The 26,378-nt window shown below is 51.8% G+C and overlaps 9 protein-coding genes across 9 annotated transcripts; 4 read left to right on the top strand and 5 right to left on the bottom strand.

Moving 5' to 3' along the window:
* Positions 1 to 270: 270 nt before the first annotated feature.
* On the top strand, positions 271 to 1,150 carry xanC (transcription factor xanC; the record flags this gene model as incomplete). Its single annotated transcript, XM_071031757.1, has 4 exons — positions 271 to 367; positions 447 to 720; positions 806 to 909; positions 957 to 1,150. 4 exons carry the CDS (start codon positions 271 to 273, stop codon positions 1,148 to 1,150), a joined length of 669 nt encoding a protein of 222 aa, XP_070880648.1.
* A 2,224-nt stretch (positions 1,151 to 3,374) lies between these two features.
* Positions 3,375 to 4,740, top strand: BJX67DRAFT_375841 (fumarylacetoacetate hydrolase family protein; the record flags this gene model as incomplete). The annotated part of the gene is made up of 3 exons (XM_071031756.1): positions 3,375 to 3,726; positions 3,778 to 4,113; positions 4,172 to 4,740. The coding sequence occupies 3 exons, from the start codon at positions 3,375 to 3,377 to the stop codon at positions 4,738 to 4,740; spliced, it is 1,257 nt and encodes a 418-aa protein (XP_070880647.1).
* Positions 4,741 to 4,956: 216 nt separating this feature from the next.
* Positions 4,957 to 8,273, bottom strand: BJX67DRAFT_328090 (putative C6 transcription factor). The gene is made up of 4 exons (XM_071027458.1): positions 6,980 to 8,273; positions 6,676 to 6,935; positions 6,497 to 6,631; positions 4,957 to 6,453 (listed from the first exon to the last, which is right to left on the bottom strand). The coding sequence occupies exons 1-4, from the start codon at positions 7,870 to 7,872 to the stop codon at positions 5,174 to 5,176; spliced, it is 2,568 nt and encodes an 855-aa protein (XP_070880646.1). The 5' UTR covers positions 7,873 to 8,273; the 3' UTR covers positions 4,957 to 5,173.
* A 34-nt stretch (positions 8,274 to 8,307) lies between these two features.
* On the bottom strand, positions 8,308 to 10,249 carry BJX67DRAFT_368022 (MFS transporter). Its single transcript, XM_071030599.1, has 3 exons — positions 9,789 to 10,249; positions 8,805 to 9,740; positions 8,308 to 8,756 (listed from the first exon to the last, which is right to left on the bottom strand). Exons 1-3 carry the CDS (start codon positions 10,213 to 10,215, stop codon positions 8,497 to 8,499), a joined length of 1,623 nt encoding a protein of 540 aa, XP_070880645.1. The 5' UTR covers positions 10,216 to 10,249; the 3' UTR covers positions 8,308 to 8,496.
* A 1,133-nt stretch (positions 10,250 to 11,382) lies between these two features.
* BJX67DRAFT_368021 (phosphoribosylformylglycinamidine synthase) lies at positions 11,383 to 15,642 on the top strand (the record flags this gene model as incomplete). The annotated part of the gene is made up of 7 exons (XM_071030598.1): positions 11,383 to 14,229; positions 14,260 to 14,779; positions 14,819 to 14,844; positions 14,875 to 15,085; positions 15,116 to 15,141; positions 15,178 to 15,185; positions 15,225 to 15,642. Coding segments are annotated over 7 exons (3,660 nt in total), but the record flags the coding sequence as incomplete, so codon positions are not given.
* Positions 15,643 to 16,021: 379 nt separating this feature from the next.
* BJX67DRAFT_386343 (CoA-transferase family III domain-containing protein) lies at positions 16,022 to 17,739 on the bottom strand (the record flags this gene model as incomplete). The annotated part of the gene is made up of 2 exons (XM_071034049.1): positions 16,022 to 17,163; positions 17,229 to 17,739. The coding sequence occupies 2 exons, from the start codon at positions 17,737 to 17,739 to the stop codon at positions 16,022 to 16,024; spliced, it is 1,653 nt and encodes a 550-aa protein (XP_070880643.1).
* Positions 17,740 to 18,225: 486 nt separating this feature from the next.
* On the top strand, positions 18,226 to 19,823 carry BJX67DRAFT_386342 (major facilitator superfamily domain-containing protein; the record flags this gene model as incomplete). Its single annotated transcript, XM_071034048.1, has 4 exons — positions 18,226 to 18,517; positions 18,578 to 18,707; positions 18,764 to 18,791; positions 19,023 to 19,823. The coding sequence occupies 4 exons, from the start codon at positions 18,226 to 18,228 to the stop codon at positions 19,821 to 19,823; spliced, it is 1,251 nt and encodes a 416-aa protein (XP_070880642.1).
* BJX67DRAFT_368013 (uncharacterized protein) lies at positions 19,792 to 22,281 on the bottom strand. The gene is made up of 5 exons (XM_071030597.1): positions 21,887 to 22,281; positions 21,617 to 21,834; positions 20,982 to 21,567; positions 20,632 to 20,934; positions 19,792 to 20,582 (listed from the first exon to the last, which is right to left on the bottom strand). The coding sequence occupies exons 1-5, from the start codon at positions 22,015 to 22,017 to the stop codon at positions 19,904 to 19,906; spliced, it is 1,917 nt and encodes a 638-aa protein (XP_070880641.1). The 5' UTR covers positions 22,018 to 22,281; the 3' UTR covers positions 19,792 to 19,903.
* A 2,513-nt stretch (positions 22,282 to 24,794) lies between these two features.
* Positions 24,795 to 26,377, bottom strand: BJX67DRAFT_368010 (glutathione S-transferase). The gene is made up of 4 exons (XM_071030596.1): positions 26,209 to 26,377; positions 26,088 to 26,164; positions 25,620 to 26,039; positions 24,795 to 25,518 (listed from the first exon to the last, which is right to left on the bottom strand). The coding sequence occupies exons 1-4, from the start codon at positions 26,252 to 26,254 to the stop codon at positions 25,288 to 25,290; spliced, it is 774 nt and encodes a 257-aa protein (XP_070880640.1). The 5' UTR covers positions 26,255 to 26,377; the 3' UTR covers positions 24,795 to 25,287.
* Position 26,378: the final 1 nt, after the last annotated feature.

Raw genomic sequence — 26,378 nt, 5'->3', positions numbered from 1 at the left:
GCCGGCCAATCACCCGGCCCATGGGCACATGGTTCATGGGCGAGGATGTACAGCATTAGGCTCCGGAGTTTCAGCGGCGAAATTGGAGGACGCGAGTGAATGCTTGGAGGCCGTGCGGAGGGGGGCAGTCTGCTGTGCTACCTCGGAGTTTAGCGTGCGTCTGGCTTAACTGCTGCTGGTGGTGATGAGGAGGTGGGGTACTGGATATAAGTACCTCTATGTCGATGGGGTTATGTCCCGCAGTATAGATGGATACGTTTATGGCCCAGGATGCCGTCGAAGCACGTTAGGGCGGATAGTCAGAGTCAGAAGCAGGATCCGACGGAGCGGAGGAGGTTGCAGAATCGGCTTTCGCAGAGGAATCATCGTGTGTCCAAACCCTCATCCTAAGACAGGGTCCTTCCTTGAGTGAACGTATCCTAATCGAGGTCCTGTGGGCGTGGTAGGGAGGAAGATCCGCGACCGGATTGCTAAACCGCAGGAACGAGTCATCGCGAGCGAACTCCGCGCTGCGGCGACACCGCACGGATGGCACTCAGTGCCGTGTATCCCGTACGAAGTCAAGCCATCGCCATCGTCTACTTCCTCGTCGTTATCGTTATCACCGCCGGCCTCCTCCCCAGCTGCAGAGTTGCAATGTCCGCCGGCTCCAGCGTGTTCGTCATATAACCTCAATATCAATCCGATGGCGTCGCTCTGTGCTTTACCGACTCAGCCTATGTATGATGATACAAACCGAGTTGTCGGAACCATGAGTGGTAGTGGCAGTGGTACATCGAGTCCAACGGGGTCTCATCAATCCCAGCGGTGCCAGTGACCCTGCTATCGTAGGATCTGGAGGATTCGGACCGGACACGTTGCAGATGTGCGAGCAGTGGGGACTCCAGGGCTCTATTTATCTCGCCACAGGTTCGTCTTGCAGCATGGTCGGAAAGAATAATGCTAATGTGATAAAGAGACGTCTCTACCGCAAATCCTGCAGACACTCGGTCCGTCGTCGAATGCGATTATCCTCGTTCCAATGCCCGTGTGTCCAACGGCAGATCCAGGTGTGGTTGGATATACACAGGATCAGGGTTTAGATATGGCCGGTGTGTGCCAGTGCCAGAGCTTAGGGTGGATGAGCTGTCCGCTGCATTTGACAGGATAGATTGTATTTAGATGGCTGGGTGAGATGTTCCTGTCGGGCTAAGAGATTCTCTTCGTGTTAGAATTGACATGTCCTGACACTTGAAGGTGTTGCCAGCCTACCCGCATAACATGTAAGCTGGGCGCGGGATGAGCTGCAGCCCATATGAGGGGATGAGCACAGGCAGCGAGCAGCTCAGCGAAACCGTCCACTCTCCACCTGCCCAGTTCGCATCGCTGCGAATTCAAGTCAAATCGAAGTGTGAAAACCTTTTTCAACTGAGAACGAAAACAAGGCAGAGGCCGCAGCGACATGTGGGGAAGTGGGGGGGGAAGTGGGGGTGACAAATCGGGCCAGGCATCCCAACGGTTGGAAACCTTGGAACCTCAGGCAATCCCCTTCCGCCCGTCTTTCCTTTGTTTCTCCTCTGCTCCTCCTCCTCTCTCTCTCCCTCTCCCCCTCCCCCTCCCAGTCCACCAACACGAGATGCTGCATCTTCCTGTTGAGGTCCTCCTCCTCATCTGTCATGCTCTGGAGCCCTCACAACGACCCAGGCTTCTCCGGGTCTGCCGTCGATTGAGATCCATCTTCTTTCAGCTCGTGTACTCAGACCTTCACCTGACAGGCCGCCGCATCGATCTTCTCGCTCGGACCCTCCAATCAAGCCCCGAGATTGCTCCAACTGTTCAAAGGCTGGTTCTGGGCGACTTGACCCTGCGGAGCAAAGGCCCCCCGGAGCCATCCGTGGGCAAGCCCTATTATTACTCTTCGTGGGTTCGAGACCGTGTGCAGCAGTCCAGCCACTTTGCCAACGAACGCGACCGATGGGAGAAAGGGCTCGTTTTGGGAATGGGCGACCACTGGGGCGCTCTTCTCCTCACATTGTTAGAAAATCTCGTCGACTTGCGCATTGAGTATCCCCCCATCCCCTCTTACATCCGCCGCACCGTCTTGCGCGCTGCCACTCGCATTGGCGGACCAAAGCCTGCGCTTCAACGCCTACAAAGGGTGGTTCTTGAGCTACCAGACGTGAGGTTTCTCAATCCATCCCAGGATCTCTTCCCATTCTTCCATCTCCCTTCCATCCGAAGTGTTTCCGCTCGCGGAATTGTTGACGGTGGCTACTCTTCCACGGTCGGTTTCAAGTCCAGGGTCGAATTCGATCTGTCTGCTCCAACTTCTTCAACCGTCGAGGAAATCAACCTTGAGTGCACCTGTAGCGAAGGCTTCCAAATGCCTGCTTACATTACCTCATGTACAAATCTCAAAAGGTTCTCATTCACGAACCTCTACAATGATCCATTTGGTGCGCCAAAGGATCAGTTGCTCCGAGAAGAGTTCTACATTCCCTTGCTGAGTCAAACAAACAGCCTTGAGGTTCTGAATTTGAACTCTCTGGGCCTGGCATATGACGATGCCCTCGACAGTGCCTCCGGTCTGCAAGAAAACTCCCGTCTTGGTCGGGCTACACCACCCTTGCCTTTTTCTTAACATAGCTTACATCTCAGCAGGGTTCACCCCGCGCCAGTCCTACGACCGCTGGTTCGGATCGTTTGCGGTTTTCAACCGTTTAACCGAGCTCTCCATTCGGGCTCCCAACCTTCTCGACCTCTCGGACAACAAGCAGCGCCTAAAAACATCGCTCGTCGATACGCTCCCAAAAAGTTTGGAGAGCCTCTTTGTATCTTACTCTTCCGAAGTGTACCTCAAGACACTGGTCGACGGCTTAAATGAGATGCTTCTTGTTCGGAAGCAGAAATTCCCCAACCTACGGAAGATCACCGTCTGTTACCACGAAACGGAAATGGGACGTGTATTTTCCCACTTCGAACAGCTAGATGGCTTGATCTATGTGTGTAAAAAAGCAGGCGTTGACTTTGATCTGGATTACAAGGAACGTCGTGCTCCTTCCAACCAGCAAGATCCGTCAACATCGCCTCATGAAGTTCGGCCTCACCGATTTCTCGAGCGTGATTTCTCGTCCTGGCTTGAGTTTGAAGCTTGGCTACATTGCCGGCCATCTCTTTCATTCTAAACGGCCCGGGCCGCATTTCTTTGAAATCTGGTGTTTGATTGGGCGCCGAACTTGCGAGTGCTGGTTGTTTCCGAGATGAAGATCCGATCCACTGCCACCCCACGCTCGGGATGTGGACAATCCCGGATTGTGGGGAGCGCGATACTTAATCTCCAACCCTCGGCAACACCAGACTTTGAATTCAATTGTAACAGCATTTTGAGAACCAGAATGACATCCCCAGAATATAGTCACCACTTCTCGCTCAATAACCTTCCCTACGGGGTCGCTTCCTCCCCCGTTCATCCGCAGCAATGCGCCACCCGTCTTCATAACACCGTCATCTTCCTCGGCGCGCTTCAAAAGTCCGGATTTTTCAACGGCGTCTCCTCCCTTCCTAATAATATCTTCGCAGAGCACACCTTAAACGCCTTCGCTGCACTTCCAAATTCCATCCATGCTGCCGTTCGAACTCACCTGCAATCCGCTCTTCAACCCGGCGTCGAATCACTCCCCGCAAACTCAACAGCAGATATCACCGCGGTGACAATGCACCTCCCTGTCTCAATTGGGGGTTTCACTGGTAAATCTCCCTTCCGCCATTCCGAGTCCCAGAAACAAACTAACAATGAAGACTTCTCTTGCTCCCTCAACCACGTTCAAAACGCCGGCCGCGCCATCCTAAACGACCCCTCTCCACCCCCCGGCTTCTTCCATTTCCCCATCGGCTACGGTGGACGCGCATCAACGGTCGCCGTCTCTGGGACCCCAATTATTCGGCCGAACGGACACTTCTACGACCGTACCTCTCCAACACCAAAAACCGTTATATACGGTCCCTCTCGTGCATTAGACTACGAAATGGAACTCGGCGCCGTCATCGGACGACCGCTCGAGCGTGAGAAATGCGTGAAAGCAAAAGATGCAGAAGAACATATCTTCGGTTTTGTGATTCTGAACGACTGGAGCGGTGCGCCCGCCTCTTCTTAGCCGTTTAGGCTGATCTTTTGGCTAATATGCAAGAACAGCCCGTGACATCCAAGGTCTTGAAATGATACCCCTAGGCCCGTTGAACGGCAAAGCCTTTGGAAGCACCATATCGCCCTGGATCGTCACGATCGATGCACTCTCCCCGTTCAAAGCACCCGGCCCAGAACCTCGCGTCACCCTCCCCGACCATCTACAAGAGGAGCGAGACTTCAACTACGACATCAACATGAGTGTCGAGTTACTCCACCCCTCCAACGAGACAAAGAAGGACGAAATCCACGCATCAACAATCGCCACGTCCCTCGCCAAAGACCTCTTCTGGTCGCACCGCCAAATGGCTGCTCACCTCGCCAGCTCCGGATGCGACCTACGTACCGGTGATCTCCTGGGGACTGGGACGGTAAGTGGGCCCGTGGACGGCTCGTTCGGCTGTCTTTTGGAGAGTACGAAAGGTGGGAAGGAGACCGTGAAGCTTGTTGATGGCAGCGAGAGGGTCTATTTGCGCGATGGGGATGTGGTTAGGATGAGTGCGGTTGTTGGCGCGGAGGGGAGTGGGGTTGGATTTGGCGAGTGTGTAGGGGAGGTTCTGCCCGCGAGGGTTTACTAACATTTCACACCACTGCAGAAAAATTTATCGGACAGGTGGGGGCGAGATAATGCAGGACAGTCTTCAATTGGGTTTGGGGAGCTCGTCCCACCTCGGGTCCGATACTAATTTTGCTGGAACGAGTTGGATTTGAGTGGTTTGAGGAGGATATAATACTTGTCATGGATTCACGCTATGTTATGATTGTTCATACTCACAAAAATGTCCATAGTCACTATATAATAAGTACCATTCTTACTCAGTATGAGTCTTATCATACCAACAGGGTAAATATAAGATGACACAATTGGAATACAACAACTCCAACCCATGACCATCTACAAATACTCCATCCAGCCAGTCCGCCCATCCCCATACCCTCCTCAGCAATAGAGAGCAAGCGAGGAAGAAAGAAAGAAGGAAGGAAAGAAAGAAATCCAGATGGGGAACCATTTCAGCTCCACAACGGCGGATGGATATACTCCTGCGCCCGACCCAGGATATCCGGGATACTCCACTCCCCGCTCGTCGAGCTCTCCGGCGTCACCGCCGATGTCGACGACGCCGTCGACATGGGAGCGAAAGTATTCGCATTCGCATTCGCATTTGAATTCGGATTTGGATTTGCAGTCGCAGGCGCAGCCACACTCGCGGCGGGATACCCCGTCGACATCGAGGCTGGCCTAGATGTGGAGACGGGATGAAGGTAGGGTGGCGAGGCTCCGCTGCCGGTGGTTGTGAAGGCTGAGGAGGGTGAGGGGCGGGTTGTCTGGTGGAAGGCTGCTTCGAGTTTCTCGAGGGCGCGGAGGGTCTTTGTTAGTGGCTTTGCCCATTGGGTTTGGGTGTCTGCTGCTACGGGGGCGGTGGCGGGGGAGGTTTTGAAGTGGGCGTTACGGTCTGTTGATCGTGGGTGTGCTGTGGATGTGGTAGAGGGACCAGTGGTGGTGGTTGAGGGTGTGAGGGATGTAGGGTCAGCTGGCGCAGTTGTTGCTGTAGAGGACGAGACGTAGTCGAATTCGGCGTTTGCGCGTTCACTGACGATGGCCTTGAGTTTGCGCAGGAGGGTCCAGAAGCGGGGGTCTGCTTTTGATTCCTCGGTGACGGCGAGGAGGAAGATGGAACTTATTGCGCGCTGCAGGCTGATCCAGGAGCGGGAGGCGTGGGAGCTAACGGCGTGCATTTCGATGTAGGCTTCGACGGTTGTCATGAGGTAGTCGAGGCAATCGGCGCGCATGCGGGCGGTTGCGGGGTCGTGGGAGTCGGCGGTGGATTTGAGCGCTGGCCTGCAGAGCTCGGAGGAGAAGTAGGAGGAGTGGAGTTTCAGGACGGCGCATTGGAGGTGTTCGGTAGGGGTTGTGCAGTATTTTGGGTCGCGGAGGGAGGGCGCTGCTTCGATTATGATTGTTTGGATGCGCTCTTTGAAGCCTTGGATGGTTTTCCAGGACATTTGGGAGTGTGGGCTGAGCATGCGGCTGCGGACGACTTCGAGGACGAGCTTGATTACGTTGCAGAGAGTTTCGAAGTAAGAGCGTTCTCCGGGTCTGGAGTCTTCGCGGTATGCGAGTCCTGGTTGACTTATGGCGGTGGTGGATGGGCGATCGTAGGAAAGTGAGAAGTGGCTATCCTGCCAGGCCATTGACCACCATACGTGTCTTCGGCGATAACACTCGGTGGGAGAGAAGTGGCTCGAGTCGACGTGCAGTCCAAGGGCCAGGCCCATTCGAAGTGCCATGCCTAAATTATTAGCTGAGTGGTAACCGATGGACAGGGTACTCACCAAGTAGGACATAGGATATCCCCGGGTTCATGTTATAGGACAAGACATTTCCAATCACGAGCAAAGTTTGGATAGCTTCTATTGTCGGTTGAGAGAGGAAGTTGGTCATTCGAAGGCATTGGTAAGAGCAGCACACTATCTGGTCAGCATTTGCAGAGCTGAGGTCGGACACCACGTACCGTAAACTTGTGAAGTGAGCTCGCGCTCCTTGCCAGGTAAATCGGACGATTGACATCCAGATGCTAGGATAGCAAAAAGTAGGCCCAGGAAGGCAATGGAGATTCCAAATGGCCTTTGCGCCTGATCATTATCTGCTCGGTAAACTCCACCAGTGGCAGCTCTGTTGCGTAACATAAAATCGAGGTTCCTTTCGAACTGCACTACGTCTTCAAGAACAGGGTAGATAGCGCCAGCGATGTCTCGGTAGTAACAGAACAATCTACAAATGTTAGCGGAATTCCCATAAACGACGTCAGAACTCACTTCTTGCATTCTAGATCTGGCGGAAGAGCGTAGCAGACAGCGCTGATGTCAAAGGTAGACATATCGGACGACCACAGATCGACAAACGGATACGTCGCAGACTCATTGTCAAGACCCAGCTTGGGCAATATCCCACCTTCCAGCAGCGCCTGCAACTGATCGGAGCTGGATTTGTTGTTCAGAATATATGCGAGCACAGATCTCGACCCCAGATGAACAGTCCCTTCGCCCAACATGTTCGGCGCATGGATCCCTTCTCGCTCCGGCGACACGCCCTTGGAACGGCTACTTGCATCAGGACTCTGCACGCTCCCCGGTTCCACATTCGCGGCCAATCCATCCTCATGCGCCTTGTCCAACCCAGCCCGCATATTCGCCAGCGTCTGCTCCATCTCCCTCAACCGTGTCCGAACATTATCCCAGTCCTCACGCGCAATTGATACCCGACCGCCACCCGCCCCGTGGCTTGTCCGACTACTCATCCCAAGCTCCTGCTCCTGGTGTCCGGGGCTATCAAAGTGCGCCACACCCTCCCCAGCCCCTCCCCCTAAAACGGACGTCCTCCCGGTAGCCGCATCATCCGTACACCCCCTCGTCCCCTCGTCCCCCATAATCCGCCGCTTCGACGGCCGCTCGTACGAACAAAGCTCCGCATGATCCCGCTTCACGCACCCATCACACGGCAGGTTCCGGTCACATTTCACCTTCCGCGTATGGCACGGGTAGCATGCCTTCGGCTGGCGGGCCTTGCGCTTGGCCCGGATAATCGCGTCGACTTGTGCCTGCGGTAGATCGGTGACTGGCTTGGACGATCCTCCACCACCACCACCACCACCACCCAAGTCCAGCCCAGACCTGGATCCCCGCGCGGACACAGACTGTGAGAACGACATCGGCGGTTTACTCTAAGAGCGGAGAGAAGTTATCCCGGAGTGAAATTAGTGGCTCGAAACACGCATTTCGATTCTAATTCGTCCTCCGCCTGCAATTGGGTGTTTCTAATCTCCCTGCATTTCATGGAAGGGAGGGCGGAGAGCCTGCGGAGAGCCTTGACTGCGGGCGCGGGTGATTCTTTCGGGGCGTTGGCGTGCATGCGTTGAAGGGGATGTCGACGCAATATCAGTCAATTAAGCCGTTCGAATTCCGGCGCCAGCTGAATCTTCGTGCGTGAGGATTGAGAGTTTGTCAACCGCGAGGATCTTTATTGTCGTCGACTGACGCGCGAAAGACAGGGAGCGGAATGATTACTCAGCTAACGCTCACGTGATGTTAACTCTGAGCTCGGGGGATGACGTCACTAGGCTAGCCCTAAATGTTGTCGAAAGGTGTTTACGCCTGCTCTATCTTTCTGGCTGATTGTCATTTCTGCTTTCTATATGTATTATTATACGCACATCATGTATTGTGTGCCTCGAGTCTACCTCTTCCTATGTGACGCGGAACAAAAGACACGTAGTGCCAAACAGAATACCGTGGTAGAGTAGACAAGTCAAGGAGTCTTCGGGGCATAAGTTGAGTTAGGCTTTTGGATTAGCCTGCTCCTCATCATCGGCAAAAGCAAACCGTGAGAAGCGGCGGATGGAAGCACCCTTGAAATAGAAAACGTAGGGAATCGCGCAGCAGGAGAGAGCAAGGAAGGCAAGCAGCGAGCTCGCCCATTGATCGCCGAGTCGCGCATACATCTGCTCGGTAAACAGGACAGTAGAGGCACCCCACATCGAGCGAAGGAAGGTTTTTGCCGCGAGGGCAGAGGCAGCCTGATGTTGGTACGTATCAACTAGACAGTGTTAGCGAGTAACCAATGTGTTGGAAGTTAGGCACCTACCAAGATAATTGTTGGCAGAATTGTAGAGGAAGATAAATCCGAATCCAACTGGGAAACCACCAATCGCCGGTCCAAACCAGTGTAGGTTGGGATACGATGTCCAGGCAAAAATGAACAGCCCAACCGGAATGAACCAGCAGGACAGCATCATTGGGATGAGGCGACTCTCGGCGGGGGGCTTGCCGCCGTACTTCGTGTATAGAGAAAGGTAGTGCTTGTTCACGAACGGAGCGCAGGCGGCACTCAACAAGACTCCAATGGCAAGTGGGATGAACATGAGACCAGTTGAGCCGGCGCTCCAGCCCTTGCCGCCTTCGTATATGATGGGATAGGCCACGAAGAACATATACAGGAGGCCGTAGAGAACGGACATGTAGAGTGAAATAAACAGAACGATTGGCTCCATGAATAGGAGCTGAAAAGGACGAAGTAAGAAGACGCGCAGCCGCTCGCCAATTGGTCTGGCGTCGAGTTCGGTCTCGGTGACGTACTTGGGGTCATTCTCCGTGTTCCTCAGCTTTTTTGCTCTTTTCTTCAAAATCTCAGGGGCCGAGGTCTCAGGGACAGTAAAGGTGATCAGAACCCAAGCAACGAATGAGAGGATTAACGTCAACCAGTAGAGCCATCGCCAGTTTGTTGCGTCGGCAAGGTAGCCACCTGCAAGAGGACCGATAGCGGGACCCAGGAAGGGACTGGCAGAGAATGCAGCCATTGGGACACCACGCTCTTCGTTCTTCCACATATCTGCAAGCGTACCACCAACCAGAGTCATAGGGGCACTGAATGCGATGCCATCAATCGCTCGACACACGATCAAAGTACCAATGTTCTGAGCAACAGCGCAAGGGATGATAAATATGACAGCAAAGAGCAGTGTTATAGCGTAAACAGGACGGCGACCAAACATTTCGGACATGGGAGCAAACGCCATGGGGCCTGAATAGTTAGTACACACTCTCGACGATCAATAGGACGATAACATACCGACACCAAATCCGACAACAAAGACCGTCACGACGACAAGACTCACCTCCCGACCAACCCCAAGGTCTTCCATGGGGCCTTCGATATCGGCCGTAATGACACTACTCGCAAAGGCGACGACGAAGCATGTGAACGCAACCACCATAGTCACATACCACTTCTTCCATTTTGGCCAGTTTTTTGGGTTTTCCGGATCATCAATCTTAAATGTAACGAGTTTCCAGTCCTCTATCTGACCTTTAGCGGAGCGAACTGACTTCACGATTTCGCCGGCCGGGGTTTCGTTAACATATTCTTCGATGTTGGCGTCAGCCGTCAAGGTGCGGAAGGGCAGGTCGGTAGGGTTCACCTCTCCTCTGGCAGAGCCGAGAGATAGGACTTGGGAGAGTGTATTGTCATGGTGGCCCGTATGTGGTGGTGCTTGCATATCGGCGGAGCATGTGTAGAGATCGTTTCCTGCTGCCAGAAAATATAGAATGAGCTGGGTGCTGAGCGGCTCTTATATAGTTCGCTACTATCTCGCTATGGGCTGGAATTGTCAGCCAACAGATTAAGCCAACGGGAAAAAGAAAAGAATTTCTATACCCATACTCCACATAGCAGCTGGGCTCGGCCCGAGAGTGCCAGGACAACCCCCTCGGTTTCCCGATCGGGACGCCACCCGCTAGCCGAATCAGGAAATATGCTACGAGGCAGGCCCTACTGTCAGAGCTCCAACGGCAAGCAGAACCGTAGTAACAAGAGCAAAGCATAAGGTACAGTCGAAGGAAAAGAGAAGCAGTGAAGCTCTGAGAGATTGACAAACCGATCTGGCTGCGGTCTCACGTAGGTGCAGTTCGGTGTGTGCCATCAATGCCATCATCTGCTCGCGGAGTCTCAAAAAAGAAGCCTAATCCACATTTTCCATCAACAAATACTTCAAAGTGAGATTATCGCCAGGCGAAGCTTCTGTTGCTCAGCTCTCGGACACCCTTCGGCAAAGTTTCGGATTAGAGTCTTGGCATTCGGCTGTTCGCACTCGGAGCATATCACCTTGTTCGGTAAGACGCTCCATTGACCTTGGAGCCTCGTGTGCTGCCTGGGGCATAAACACGTGACTGATAAGAGATAAGCCGAGAAGGGACTAGCGCGGGGCTTCCTGTGCCGCTTTTCGAGGAGGAGTCATGAATTTTCCCCAGACAGACTCAACGAGCAGTCCAGCTCAAACCTCCTTGTTGAACCCTCAATCGGTCGGAGCTCGCTCCCAGAGGAGTCTTGTTGCCCTCCTCTCTGTCGAGGCTTCGATCGTTTTCTAACTTTCGGCTCCTTGCCTTCTCCCGCCTACCCTTCACCGCGTTGAGCCATTAGGTTGCCTCTGTGCGGTCTCACCATGGCCTTCACGTCCTTTGACTCGTCATACCTCGCCCTTCCCGGCTCCGTTGCGTTTTCTCGCTCTCGAGGTCGTGCTATCGCCGCTTCCATGGGTGCATTGGACGTTCGTGCCCAATGGATCCATTACGTCCACACCACTGAGCGTTTACCGGCATTCCAACAAGACGTCCTCGAACAGCTCCTTCGCTATGGCGACATTACCGATATTCCCCCATCGTTTAGCGTGGAAGATGGTGAATTCGATGTTTTTTACGTTTGCCCCCGAACCGGAACCATCTCGCCATGGAGCTCGCAAGCCACGGGTATCGCGTATGTCTGCGGCCTGGGCAAGTATGTGAGGCGCATCGAGCGGGGGATAAAGATCTCATGTCTACGCCCTGAGAATGGAGAGTATAGTCCGGGATTTAAAGACGTTCTTCATGACCGGATGACCCAGTTGATCAGCCAGGATGAGCCTGAGCTGCAGCTGATGTTCTCTGAGCACAGCCCGTTACCCCTCGAAACCATTCCCCTCAGCGGCAGCGATAAATCACCGAAGGAAGTCTTACAGGATGCAAACAAGCGGCTGGGATTGGCATTGGAGGCGTCTGAGATCGATTACCTTGCCGAAGCCTACGGCCCAAATGGCCCGCTGGCCCGCGACCCCACCGACGTCGAGCTATTCATGTTTGCCCAGGTTAACTCGGAACACTGTCGCCATAAGCAGTTCAATGCGTCCTGGACGATCGATGGAATGGAGATGCCAAATAGCCTGTTTTCCATGATCCGAAATACACACAGGAAGAGCCCCGAATATACTGTCAGTGCATACAGCGACAATGCTGCTGTATTGGAGGGATTTGAGTCTTCTTTCTGGGCCCCTAACTCTACGACCGGTGAATGGAGCCATACGAAGGAGATCGTGCACTTCCTCGCCAAGGTAGAGACACATAACCACCCAACAGCGGTGTCGCCCTTCCCAGGTGCCGCAACTGGCTCCGGTGGTGAGATTCGTGATGAGGGGGCTGTTGGACGGGGCTCGAAACCCAAGGCCGGTCTCGCAGGTTACTGTGTTTCCGATCTCCTTATTCCCGATTTGAAACAACCTTGGGAGTTGAATGTCGGTAAGCCCAACCATATCGCTAGCAGCTTAGACATCATGCTAGAAGCACCAATCGGAAGCGCTGCTTTCAACAACGAGTTTGGTCGGCCATGCATCTCTGGATACTTCCGTACCTTACTCACGGAAATTGATGTTGGAAACGGCCAGAAGGAGCTGCGAGGATACCATAAGCCCATCATGATCGCTGGAGGTGTCGGAACAGTTAGACCCCAACATGCCATCAAAAAACCAGATGCTGTGAAACCTGGCGCTTTCCTTATTGTTTTGGGTGGCCCTGCTATGCTCATCGGCCTTGGTGGGGGTGCCGCCTCTAGTATCACCTCTGGCGAAGGATCCGTCGACCTCGACTTCGCAAGTGTGCAGAGAGGCAATGCGGAAGTCCAACGGAGGGCCCAGGAAGTTATCAATGCCTGTGTTTCCATGGGAGAAAACAACCCGATCAAGTTCATTCACGACGTTGGCGCTGGTGGTCTCTCCAACGCTCTGCCCGAGCTGATCCATGATTCAGGACTGGGTGCCACCTTCGAGCTACGTGAGATTGACAGCGCTGATAGGAGTATGAGCCCTATGCAGATCTGGTGCTGTGAGGCACAGGAACGATATGTTATGGCGATTGGTGAGGAGAGTATGAACAAATTTACCGCCATCTGCCACCGTGAACGCTGTGGTTTCTCCGTCGTCGGCCGTGGAGGCGGTACATCAGAGGAGGAGAAGAAACTGATTCTCCTCGACAGGGAGTCCAAGGAACATCCAACGGTGATCGACCTGCCACTCTCGGTGCTTTTCGGAAAGCCCCCAAGGATGACTCGGACTGTGGACTCTCGCAAATTGAAGCTACCCGCTGTGGACTCTAGTCTCACCACTTATCTTCCTTCGCTTGCCACTAACCGTGCGGAGGTTATTGGTGAAGCCGCCAAACGGGTCCTGTCTCTTCCTGCCGTCGGCTCCAAGTCTTTCCTCATCACTATTGGCGACCGAACTGTTGGTGGTCTCACTGCCCGCGATCAGATGGTTGGCCGCTGGCAGACTCCAGTTTCCGATGTCGCTGTCACTGCCACCGCACTTGTCCAAGACTTGAAGACAGGCGAGGCAATGGCGATGGGCGAGAAACCTACTCTTGCACTGATCTCTCCTGGGGCGTCTGCCCGCATGGCCGTTGCCGAATCGCTTATGAACATCGCCGCTGCCGATCTTGTCGACCGCCTGAGCCGCGTGAAGCTTTCCGCAAACTGGATGTCCGCCAGTAGCCATCCCGGAGAGGGTGCTGCTATCTATGAAGCAGTCGAGGCGATTGGTATGCATCTGTGCCCTAGGCTCGGTATCAGCATTCCTGTCGGTAAGGACTCTATGTCTATGAAGATGAAATGGAAGGATGAAACGGGCGGAGCAAAGGAAGTTACTGCACCAATGTCCCTAGTGATATCCGCCTTTGCACCTGTAGAGAACTACCGGAAGACCTGGACCCCAGCTCTCCGCCACCCCGAGGACGTCGGTGATACCGTGCTCATGTTTGTCGATTTGTCGTTCGGACGGAAGGCTCTCGGCGGATCTGCTCTTGCCCAAGTCTTTAACCAAGTGGGCTCAGAGTGCCCTGACATTCGCGACCTCGAGATCTTCAGGGACTTCTTCGATGCGACACAACAGCTTCAGGATGCGGGCATTGTGCTAGCGTACCACGACCGTTCAGACGGTGGTCTTTTCACAACCCTCGCTGAGATGATGTTTGCTGGTCGCTGCGGTGTGGAGATCCTTCTCGACAATATCTGCCCCAACCTCAGCACCAGCAGTTTCGTGGAGACCCTATTTAATGAAGAGCTAGGAGCCGTCTTCCAGGTCCGTAAGGAACACGAGATGCAATTCCGTTCATGCTTCGCTACCTGCGGTCCCCCCGCCGGCCTCATCCACAAGATCGGTCGAGTCTCCGAGAGACCTAAACAAAATCTCGCCATCTACTACAAGGCCAGCGTCGTATATCGCAATACCCGCGCCAACCTCCAGCAAACCTGGGCCTCCACCTCATACCACATGCAGAAGATGCGCGACAACGCCGCCTGCGCCGACCAAGAATTCGCCAACATCCTCGACGACGCCGACCCTGGTCTCTCCTGGAACCCAACGTTCGACCCCAAGGACCGCGCCCAACCCTTCATCACCAGCCTAACCTCCATGTCCCCCTTCGCCAATAAGCCCCGCGTCGCTATCCTCCGCGAACAAGGTGTCAACAGCCAAGCCGAAATGGCCTTCGCCTTCAACACCGCCGGCTTCGCCGCCATAGACGTCCACATGACTGACATCATCTCCGGCCGCGTCTCCCTATCCTCCTTCGTCGGCCTCGCAGCCTGCGGCGGCTTCTCCTACGGCGACGTCCTCGGCGCCGGCCAGGGCTGGTCTAAATCCGTCCTTCTACACGACCGCACCCGCGCCGAATTCCAATCCTTCTTCTCCCGCCCAGACACCTTCACCCTCGGTGTCTGCAACGGCTGCCAATTCCTCTCCCGTCTCTCGTCCCTCATCCCCGGTGCCGAGGGCTGGCCTACCTTCGAGCGCAACGCCTCAGAACAATACGAAGGCCGCGTCGCAATGGTCCGCATCTCCGACCCCAACCCGTCGAAGCCTTCCGTCTTCCTCCACGGCATGCACGGCTCCTCCTTCCCCATCGCCGTCGCCCACGGCGAAGGCCGCGCCTCCTTTACCTCGTCAAATACGGACCCCGATTCCCTCGTTGCCCGGGGCCTTGCTCCCATCCAGTACGTCGACAACGCGACTCTAAAGCCGACCATGAAGTACCCGTTCAACCCTAACGGCAGCCCCGAGGGAATTGCGGGTGTGCGGAGCGTGGATGGCCGCGTGTTAGCCATTATGCCTCATCCTGAGCGTACCGTGCTGAATGGTATTGCGTCCTGGTTGCCTGCGAAGGCAGAGGAGTGGGGAGACATTGGGCCCTGGGGACGGGTGTTTTTCAGTGCGAGACGGTGGGTTGGGTGATCTCTTTTCTTCTTTTTTTGGGAAAATGGAAGAGTGATTTATGGTTTGTTATGGGTTGTACGTCTTTATGTCATGGCATTTCTCTTAAGTTAATTTACGTATATGTACCTATACAGACTTGATTTTCTAGCATCGACACGACCTTCCCTATTTGGATGAGGCCTCAGAGGGGCCACCTCCCGGCTTCAACCAAGGTTCCTATGCTGGACAAAGAACATCGAGCCCGTTGTCTTGATTTCACAGCAAAAGTAAATAAAAGAGGTGCCTCACGAGGCGTATTGAATGCATTGACTTCAACCCCATGGAGGCCCTGCCTAGTTCGAATCGGACTCTATCTCTTGAAGGGACAAGGAGATGTACAGAGAATTTTCTAGAACAGGTTCCCTACCCCAAGACACACAAACTTTCTTTTCCAGTACAGTAGTTTTCGAAATCAGTTAAACCTCCACACTCTTGCGACTTCATTCCCGGAAAATAAGTCCGTCATTTGTGAGCCCTGATTGGATCAGGTCATCCAGGCTCCATTTCAGACCACTTTCCATAATAGGCTGTGTATTTTACCATACAATTGAACTGCGAGTGATGTATTTTACACGAAACTACCATACACACGCTACATCTGTGGCTCCTCTTTCCCTCCTCCCGTCACTCAACCACTTCCCTGCACATCGCAGTCCGCTCAATAATTGATTTAGTTTCTCAGTATATATTAGTCAAGGCGATTACGAAGACGACTGTGTACGTACAGTATCAAAAACAGACTTTAAGAAGACTATCATCTTTTGTTCATTGCATCCCTCTCAAGAGCTCCCAGGGCCCTCAAATTTTCCAACTTTCCGGTCACGGCGACCCCAAGGTGACCAATAATTTCCTGCTTTTTCCACGGGGTCAACTTGGTCACATCGTATCCATCATCATACCCAGGAAAAACGGGCCTGGCGGATCCCATAGTCATCAGGAGACCATGCTCATAGCGAAGAGGAGTAACGCTCATTTTTGGAAGCGGCGCCAAGGTCCGCAGGTAGCCCAACGGCGTCTCGCTCTCCAGTGTCTCTGGCGGAAGGGCAGAGTCGACACTAGCCTCTGAGTCTGCAATGGGAAGCATACTCGTTTTAAAGAACTTCAAGATGCCCATTGCCGTCCCACAAAGACTAGGTGAAACACTCCACCCTTGGCTCCAGGTGCTCTGACCTTTACACCGGCGTAAAATAATACCCATAATCGCCAGCGCACCAAAATACGCGGTTGTGTAGTCGTTGATCACCATACCAGGCGGCCATTGCGGTCGCCCATCGCCGACTCCCTGGCCCATGAGATACATTAGCCCGCTCGACGCGCTACCCTGCATGTCAAAGCCGGGTTTCCACGCCCAGGGGCCAGAAGTCCCGTAGCAGCGAACGTGGCTGATAATCATACCCGGGTTGACTTTTCTGATCTCGTCGTCAGAAAAGCCGAACTTGCTGATTGCTCCTTCGCGGTAACTGTCGATCCAGACGTGGGCGCCACGTACGAGTGTCCAAAGGCGAGCGCGGTCCGACTCTCGATTGAGGTTCAGGCGGGTGGATGCGGTGCCTAGGTTTGCGTATGTATAGACGAAAGCATGCTCAAAGCCGTGTGTAAACATCACTTGGAGAACTGAGGCTCCGTGTTCGGCAAGAGTTCGGCCGGTAGCTGGGCCAGCGATGGCATGGGTGACGGCGATGACTTTTAGGCCGGAAAGAGGACGCGAAGGGTTTCTAGAGAGACCGGCCTCTGAAGGTCTAGGACGATGAGTGTCATTATTGTTACCTGCCCATTCTTTCACAGGGACGATCGGGAGCTTTGCCATGTGCGAACCCTGTGGATGATTGGTCCAGGCTACTTCGGGCTGACAGATCGCCATAGGCATATGAGCCTTGGCTGCTAGGGTTTCGAGATCTAGTTTGCATGTCAGTATCGGCGTATCTGTCTGCAGTAGCTACTTGTCAAATCGGTTCACACACCAGAAGCATCCAATTTCTTCACGGCTTCCCTAACTCCGCTCTCCGTCATCGAACATTCCAGTAATGCGGTCCACTGATATGCTAAATCCACATACACAGCACTAAGGACTGCCCACTTCCCATCCCGAGTCTCGAAGATATTTCTCGAGAATGGGTTTCCAGCAACTACATCCAAGGTTATCTCTTGTCCATTGAGCGAAGGGGTCATACCAATATCAGGATCGATATAGTTATGGCCTCGACGAAGATCAATTTCAATAGTTTGCTGGTCGCCTCCGCGTGCTTCAAAGATCTGTGCGGCGGTGACTGCGCAGGCGAGCGCTGGAATTCCTCCGACAAGCGAGAGGCATATCTTTTCGCTCTTTGTTTGTTGTGGGGGTGGAATTGTGCCTGTGAATTTGACACGTGGACCGTTTCCCTCGGTGGGATGAGGGATACTGAGATCGTCGAGGATGTCGCTCAGAGCTTGGGCGGCAATACCATGGGATTGATGAGTGTGAATATTTGTCATCTTAGTAGATTCAGTGAAACAAAATAGAAAAGGCTCTTGTGTTCTAAAGAACAAGCATTCAAGCAGAGATATGGAAATACAGCGCTCCTACATGACCAAATATTGCGATAGGTTGTTATTGTATGGTGTGGATGTAGGCGGCGGATATAGCGGATATAGAACATGGATATAGCAATCCGGATGCAGAGCAGATATTAAGCGCAGGTGGATGTAGAACATCCCGGTTCCGAATGCATACCCGCATCTGCTTCGTTGAAAATCTACATTATCCAATAATGACTGTTGTACGAGCCAAGAGATTCCCCACACCCCGCGTGTGTATGGATTATCCCCGTGGGGAAATAGACAAGCAGAAAGCCCAAGAAGGAACGCTGTATCATGTATATAAAGCTCGAGAAAAATCAGTCATTGGATTCTCTGTTACTACATCCTTTTCTACATTGCCTGTCTGACGTTAATTTCAGGAATCGGAGAACGCATTTGACAATGGAGAAACCCGGAGGAGACGCAGTCCATCTGAACCATATTCCAGATGGGAATGACTGCCACCTTCTCCGGAAGATAGATTTCTTCCTGATGCCACTCCTCATAATTACATTTATGCTGCAGTATGTTGACAAGGTGATTCTCAACGGCGCATCTCAGTTTGGCATTATCGAGGATCTAGATCTCTATACTGTGCAGGGATACACTCCTGGTCCCGACCCACAGCCAGTTTTGGATCTGCAGCGATATTCAAACGCTACACTTATCTTCTACTGGGGATGTGTCACCGGATGTTTGTATTCCTATTTCTCCTCTATGAGCATGATCGTGAATATCCGCTGACGTCTATAAGTACTGCCCGCTGCTTGGCTGGCCCAGAGACTGCCTATCGGCAGGTATCTCGCCTGTACAGTGATTGCATGGGGAGTGGTTGTTATGCTCACTGTTGTCGTGGGTGGCTATCATGGCTTCCTGGCTCAAAGGTAGAGAGACAAACAGCCTTAACTTGATGAACTACTGCTAACAAAGATATTGCTAGATTCTTTCAGGGCGTTGTCGAGTGTGCTGTAGCACCTGGATTTTCCATCATGATTACTATGTGGTGGAAGAGAGCAGAGCAACCCCTCCGATACGCACTGTGGTACACATCCACTGGGCTAGGAGGCCTTCTGGGATCTCTTCTCCTATTCGGGATAGGTCATATCCAGGGTAGCCTCCGGCCCTGAAAGTACCAGTATCTCATCCTTGGGGCTGGCACAGTTGTCTGGGGTATCGTATTAATTTTCCTCCTACCACAGAACCCAGCCTCAGCAAAGTTTCTGAAACCAGAAGAGCGACTAGCTGCAGTCGAGCGAATCCGTTTGGAGCAGACCGGTATCGAGAACAAGGAGTTCAAATTATATCAGATCAAAGAGCTATTGCGGGACCCAGTTACGTGGATTCTCCTTCCAACTACCTTTTGCCTTCATTTTGCAAATGGGGGTATTTCCGGATTTGGCAGTGTGATTATCAGCAGCTTTGGGTATTCCAGTTTTCAATCTGTACTGATGACCGGAGCAGTTGGTGGAGGCGTCTTTGTTACATGCTCCATAGTGGGCATCACTGGCACCTTTTTCAAAGACTGCAGAACCTGGCTTGTAATCGCATGTGAAGCCTGTGTGGTACTGGGCGCCTGTCTGATGTGGAAGCTGAACTGGGACACACAACGAGCCGGTGCAATTTTTGGATTCGTTATATGTGGCTGTTTCGCGGGAGGCTACATGATGATTTTGGCTCTGGCAGGTGCAAATATTGCTGGGCATACCAAAAAAACGTTCATCTCGGGTCTACTCTGGTGTGCTTGGGCGATCAGCAATGGTGTTGCTCCATTGACCATCAAGAAGCCGGAGGCTGAGGAACATTATCCGACTTGCTTCTTGGCTATAATTGTGACAGCAGCAGTCGCAATTTGTGGGGCAGCCTTATTGCGGGGTTATCTTATGCTTGAGAACAAGCGACGTGATCGTGAGTACGGGCCAGTCGACCAGGCGGCGGCTATGCGGCTAGGCTTTGAAGACAAGACAGACAGGGAAAACGAACTGTTTAGGTATTCTCTCTGAATCTTTCCCTCGTCTTTTCTCGAAGAATATGATCCGAATATTTCCCCCCCTTGCCTAATATATCATGTTCCGAAACTAAATCATAAATTTTCCATTCCTCCCAAATCGTCGCTAAATAGGCTGTGGAAGTCCCATTCTGTATGCGGAAAAGCTCCGGAGAATAGAGTTGTAGAGGAGAGCAGGTCTCCAAAGCTATCGCCATCCAAATCCTGAAGGATAGATGATCCACCATCATCTGGTTGCTGGTCTGTAGTGGGATCTGCTTGTGTCCGGACATGATCCACATCTAGCACGTTGGCGATGAAGGCTTCATCTGCACCTGGTACAATCCACTTAATGTACTCCATAGAATTGATTCCACTGACGGCCGCAAGAGATAAGATTGATCGCCCTGAATCATTGAGCGCAGCACCCCATCTCGTTCGTTCAAATTCCAAAAGTGCCAAGGCATACGCACATGCACGGCCGGCCTCGTCGTATGAGACCTCGCCATACCAAAAGGCAAAGAAGAGGATCAAAACCGATGTCATTATTCTCCGTACTTGGCGCCAAGTAGGTGGCAACTGATTGACTCTGAGAGCAAATTCCCACTCTCGATCAGTTGCAGGAGAACCAGTCCGAGCTATTGCTTGGATTGATGGGCCGAGGACGTCGAAGTATATCGAAAGGAGCATCTGGGCTGCACGGATGCAGATACTGAGTGAGGACAACCAGTGTTCGTTGGACAGGAGGAAAGGTGTACGAAGCATGATGCGTGACCTGCTAAGTGCTTTAGTGTGGTAAATCCAGGTCTAGCTTAAGTACCTACCAGAACATATGAACATGAGCCAAGTTGATGTAACGCGCTTCGAAACCTTTCTCGTTCTGCGCATTGTTGAGAAGCGGCTGGCCAAGGGCGAAACACGCCTTGCCAATGATGGATTCTAGGCTGATGATGTTCTCGTAAGTTAACGGAGAAGCATGCATTTTGTCCAGTACTTTCCCATTTAAAGCCACTAGCTCGATCAGATTTCTAAGTTCCGGGCTGGCTTGTCGGAGTGGTTCGAAGATAACAGGATCATAATCGATCGGCTTGATGCATGGTGCAGTATTATGTGTCATGGCACAGTACCTGGGCAATGCTTAGCAAGACTCGGCAAAGGAATACTCGGCACCTACTGATCGGTGAAATAAAGCGCCAAATAAAGCCTGGCAGTTTGCAGAGGGTTATGACTTGGACCGCACCTGTTGATGCCAATATCGTGAGCTGCCTGCACGGCTTGTGCAATCAACGCTCGGCTGCGATTGGAGGTCCCAGTTCGAAGCACACAAACATGCTGAAGATAACTTGCAATGGCAAGATTGAGCGTTGGCGGGCCGACATAGTCCTCAGCAGTTTTCATTGACAGCTCGAGAAATGCGAGTGCGACTTCAGCGTTACTCTCAGCGAAGGCTTCAAATGTAAGAGCCGCAAAGGCAAGAGCCAGATCATCGAGACGAGCGCTTGTGCTCCCAACATCGATATCTTGTAGGGTAGTTTTTGACGGACTGTCTATGAAAATGGAGGCTATTGTAGATTGGACTTGGGACAAGTCGACGAGGTCGATTGGTGTGTCTTTTAGCTGCTTCATAGAACCGATCATCTGTTGTATTTTTTGATGATCCAGGTCTGACAGAACCGAAGTCTGGTTCGCTTGTGGTGGCATGTTTGCAGGGGGAAGGCGAGAACTCGCTGGCTCGACGAGATGACAGTTGAAATCATAGTCTATTCTCCCGTGTGAGCGAAAGGCGTTTATGGTGATGAGTATGCATACTAAATCGTTTTATTGACGCTGTGCGGACCAGATAGACAACGATCTCGAGCGGATCACGAGATGATTGTCCCTCTGCTTGCAATAGGGGTTGAAAACCGGGCGGTTCATCCCGACGAAACGACTGAAACGAATCTCGATTTGTAGAATCTTGAAACGGAGACGGAGAGTTGTATGTCTGAGGTACCGAGGCGTTCGTTTCCCTTGGCACGCGACGGGGCCTGCGCACTTTATGTAACTGGCTTTATGCTAGGTGGTCTGTCTATTTTTTACCTTGCTTTGTCTCTGACAACGCAGCTTTGGCCATACTTGACACATGCTTGGCATGGATATGGGGGTCGACAGCGTCGCTTGGTGTTTCGGCAGCGTTCACAGGCTTTCGCAGATCGTCGGCTCCCAGCCATTCCGATCGATCCCGCTCTAGGTGTCTAACATCGACTGCGATCTTGTGTGGTTAGCAGTTAAGGCCGGAAACCGCATCCAAATCTGCCAGTGCCACAGAGAAAGAAAGGTTCTGCGAGCACAGAAAATCGATCAGTAAACGAATATATTCGATCGCAACCTCCCGGTTCTATCACCGAGCCTCAGCCCGAGGACTATCATCCGGATAAAGACTGGACTTGTAAATTAGGTGACGATGGGGCGTTGTTGCCGAGCTAAGGTATGGGAAGAACGACGAAGGAAGGAAAGACAAACGAAAGAGGCCAGGGAGTATCCGTGCCTTTCTGCCGACCCACCGCCTTCGTCTTATGTACGGCGTCCAAACAGGAGAAAAGGATAAAAACGAAATTTAACTGTAAGTGCTAAGATTCTGCTAGTAAAACTATATTAGAACTAGTTAATTATGTATATAAATAACTTGCTTAGCTTTACTAAGTGGCTGTCAGAGAAACAGAGGTCGACAGCCAATGAATCTGATGTGCCGCAACGTCATGTTGAGACGCTAAGGAATAACGATGTGCTGACCCGGTCATATCGGGTGATATGACGCTAGGGCTAATCTGAATTACAGTAGTATCGGGCGATCTGATATGATCGGATACAACAGAGCGGACGCTCTGATGTAAGTATCATACAGTACTCAAGGATACTATGGGAACGAATATATAAGGACTGTCATTACCTGTACCTAGAAGTTTTGTTTACTGTCTGTTATTAACTAGATTGACAATACACCCATTGTTTACCGATCACTTTGGTTATCTGCCTCTTTCTATACTTCGTTTGACCCTAACGATCTATATTCTCTTCATCCTGTCAAGAATATCCTTAGGCGTTCTCCTACGGATTGATCGGCGGACCCTAATCTAACAGTGGCTACTTGTCTTAAGCACTAATATAGAGGTGCAAGTCTTGCTTAAGTTAGACTTGTTAAACCGTGGGTTTTGGGTTGGGTTATCAAGATCAAAAACCTGCGTATGGGTTACTAAAAAACCTACTAACCTAACCCAAAAAGTCCAAAAAATCCATGCATATAGATTACTACCTAATTAAGTAATAATCTATATCTTTAAATAAATTACTATATTTAATATAGTAATTTATTTATATTTAATATATATATATATAAATATAGTATAGTAAGTTATTTCTTGGCATGGCTTGGCAATCTATTAGGTTATTTATAACTTAATAGATTACCTATATATAACCCAAAACCTATTAGATTATTATAATCAGCAACCCAACCTATTTCTTGGCAGCTTGGGGCAGCTTAGGGCGGGTTTCACAGGTTAGGTTAAACAAGTCTAGTCCAAGTATCCTAGAGTACTACATGATACTCCTATTTAGACTTGTTCAACCTAACCCATGAAACCTGCCCTAACCCGCCCCAACCTGCTAAAAAATAGTTTAGTAGCTATTATTAATATTCTCCTTTCTAGTTAATAGATCTGTATTAACATGCATAATTATAATAGTAAATATGCTCTATAGTATGCTATATTAGGCAGGCATGAGGATATTATTAGAATATTATTACAGCAAGATAACATCAAGTTTAATACTGCAGATCTAGGGCGTGAGGTGATACTATTAGGGATGGCCATGAAAAAGGGCCATGCTAGAGTTGTATGGTCTCTCTTAGCTATTAAACGAATAAACATTAACAGCGAGGACGGGCGTGGCCGGACTCCCATTTTCCATGCTTTCTTCCGTGCCATCTTCAAATTGGACCGGCATATCCTAGGTCCTCCATTTGACAGACAACGATGAGCTTCCGTACCATGGCGCGGTGTTGTTCACTCGCGAGGACCAGGCTCTGGATGAGCGAGAAGACCCGCGCAATCCCGATATCCTCTACGATCAGGAGCACGATGCCGAAGCGGGTAGTCTCATTTGACTGCATGCAAATTGTCGAGCGTCCTGTTCAGTGTCCCAACACGCCTTGCCCGTACCCGAGTCGTCATAGGATGTAGTGCGCTCTTGGCTCCCGCTGATTTTTCGGCGCGGGGTGCCATCTTCAGAGAGCTCGGCTCCCGGTGCAATTGTGAGTGAGCTTGCTAATCTGCTTGGATTTAGGGGCGCCTTGGTAGGCCTTTATATATGCATCAGCATGTCAAGAGGACCATCGTCAAGAAGGCCGCGTTTTTGACCTAAACATTGACAATAACTCTGGCAGCGGCCGCGCGCACACTGAATAAAAACCCTTGAAGTTCCTGGATCCCCGACAGCGAAACTTGGTGGAATATACGAACCTTAACCAATAAACGGAAGACGCTGTCTATGTGAGGCCCCTAAAAACCCAAAGGAAGATGCAGCTGCGTGATAGTACATGTTCCTTCCATCGCATCTCTTTGTCAAAGATAACGCCAAGGAGCTTTGCTGTGTCGGCTAGTTTGGTTATCTTGCCGTTCATGGTGATCTGTCCTATCCCGTGTTGCTTTTTAGACCTTGTAAGGTGTATCAGCTCTGTCTTCTCTGCAGTAAATAAGGATCCACTTCTCCGGGCCCATGCCGCTATACGGGGGATATCTTCTTCCTGGATCTTCTTGATATTGTCTTCGGCCGAGGGGCCGGCTCGCCATCGGAAGTAGTCGTCGATAAATGCGGACAAACCCCATGGTAGTCCACTGGCTGGTCGACTAGGTCGGAGTTGAAAAATCCAAACAGGATAGGGGATAATGGGGATCCTTAAGCGAGGCCTGCGTTTTCCAGAGGCGCAACCTCTGTTTGGAAGTCATCAAAGGTAATGCTTGCGTATCGGTTCTCTATAAAGCTGCTAATCTACTTTCTAGCCACAGTCGGGATCCCTTTGGCCTTCAGGCGGGCATTGAGGCTCACTTCCTTCACTCCATTGAAAGTTTCCGAGTATAATCATGCACGCAAGATATCATTCACAAGAAGGGATCAGAATTACGGAGTATACGCTATAATCAAAGAACATTTCTTGGAGGCTCACCAGTTCTAGTGGCACTGGCACCCCCCAATGGACCAGCAACTGGAAGGCTTAAGCTGCCCCTGCAGATTTTCACTGTCATCACCGACGAGATCCACACACAGCGAGGCCTGTTCGAGACCGCGCACGGGCTGGCGTTACATATAATCCCCGTGCTCTGCAACGCCAGCAATCCCTCTCGAATTGGCTGACAGGGGCCGCCTTCTTCGCGACCTTGTCACACCATCTTGTCCCTGCACAAACCACGTAACATAACAACATCTCCAAGACTATCATATTATGCAGCTCCAGGCGCAGTAAACACCCAGTCCTCAGGAAAAGTCGAGGCCTGCATAGCCTCACTGGCGAAGATGTTCTCGTATTTCTCAATACGGGTCTCCGGGTTCTCTGCCTGTCGATAGTACCAATGCACAAGCTTCTGCAGTTTCGGATCATTCCACATCGTCTCCATCCACTTCAACACCGCCGGACTCGCATCATCAAGGGGCAAGTTATAGGTGCGAAAGCGCTGCGATCAACATCAATCCAACTATCAGTACCAAGGATCCGTGACCCGCCTCATCGACCAAGGAAACACGGAGATGATAATGAACGCAGACATATACATACCCATAAAACAGGCCAATAGAAAGCATCGGCGATACTAAACCCCCCAAACAGAAACCCTTCATCCTCACTCTCACCCACGAGTCCCAGTCTCTCGACGGTCACCCTCCGCGCATCATCCCAGATCCTCAACAGCCGCTTAATCTCCCGCTTCGCCCCCTCAGATCTAGAAGCAGCGATTGGCCCCTCGTACCGCGCGATAAAGTTTGTGTGAAACGTGTTTCGCAGAGTCGGGAACCCGGAGTGCATTTCGGCGGTCGAGCTGCGGGCGAGAGCACGCAGGGCCGGATCGCGCGGCCACAGCGGGAGATGGGGGTTCTGCTCTGCGAGGAATTCGAGGATAGAGAGGGAGTCTATTATTGTTATAGACAACGGGGCTGAGTGGAGCACTGGGACCAGGCCGCTGGGGGAGTGGGCTTTGATCTAATCGTACTGTTAGGGTAGGCTCGAATTAATGGCGTAGTGAGGTACCTCGTCGAAAGTAAGAATCTTGGATGTATACGGAATCTCGAAGTACTCGAGGACTGTCTCGACGCGAGCAGTCCAGCCTGTTGCTGTGAGTTTGCGTACTTATCGTATTGAGGGGACGTACTAGAGTAGCGGGTGTATGTCCCGATTAGATGGTAGTCAGGAGACATCTTGACACTATATTTAGACACTGTATAATTGTTGATGAGGAATTTGAGGATACAAATGACAGACTGGAGATACGAGTGATGTGCAGAGGGCGAAGAAGCTTTTTAAGCCTTGTATGACTCACGC

Source organism: Aspergillus lucknowensis, assembly GCF_044049455.1.
Source record: "Aspergillus lucknowensis strain CBS 449.75 chromosome Unknown BJX67scaffold_86, whole genome shotgun sequence".
NCBI classification, from domain to species: domain Eukaryota; kingdom Fungi; phylum Ascomycota; class Eurotiomycetes; order Eurotiales; family Aspergillaceae; genus Aspergillus; species Aspergillus lucknowensis.
The sequence above is the reverse complement of the archived record's forward strand: the minus strand, read 5'-3'. Positions and strand labels throughout refer to the sequence as shown.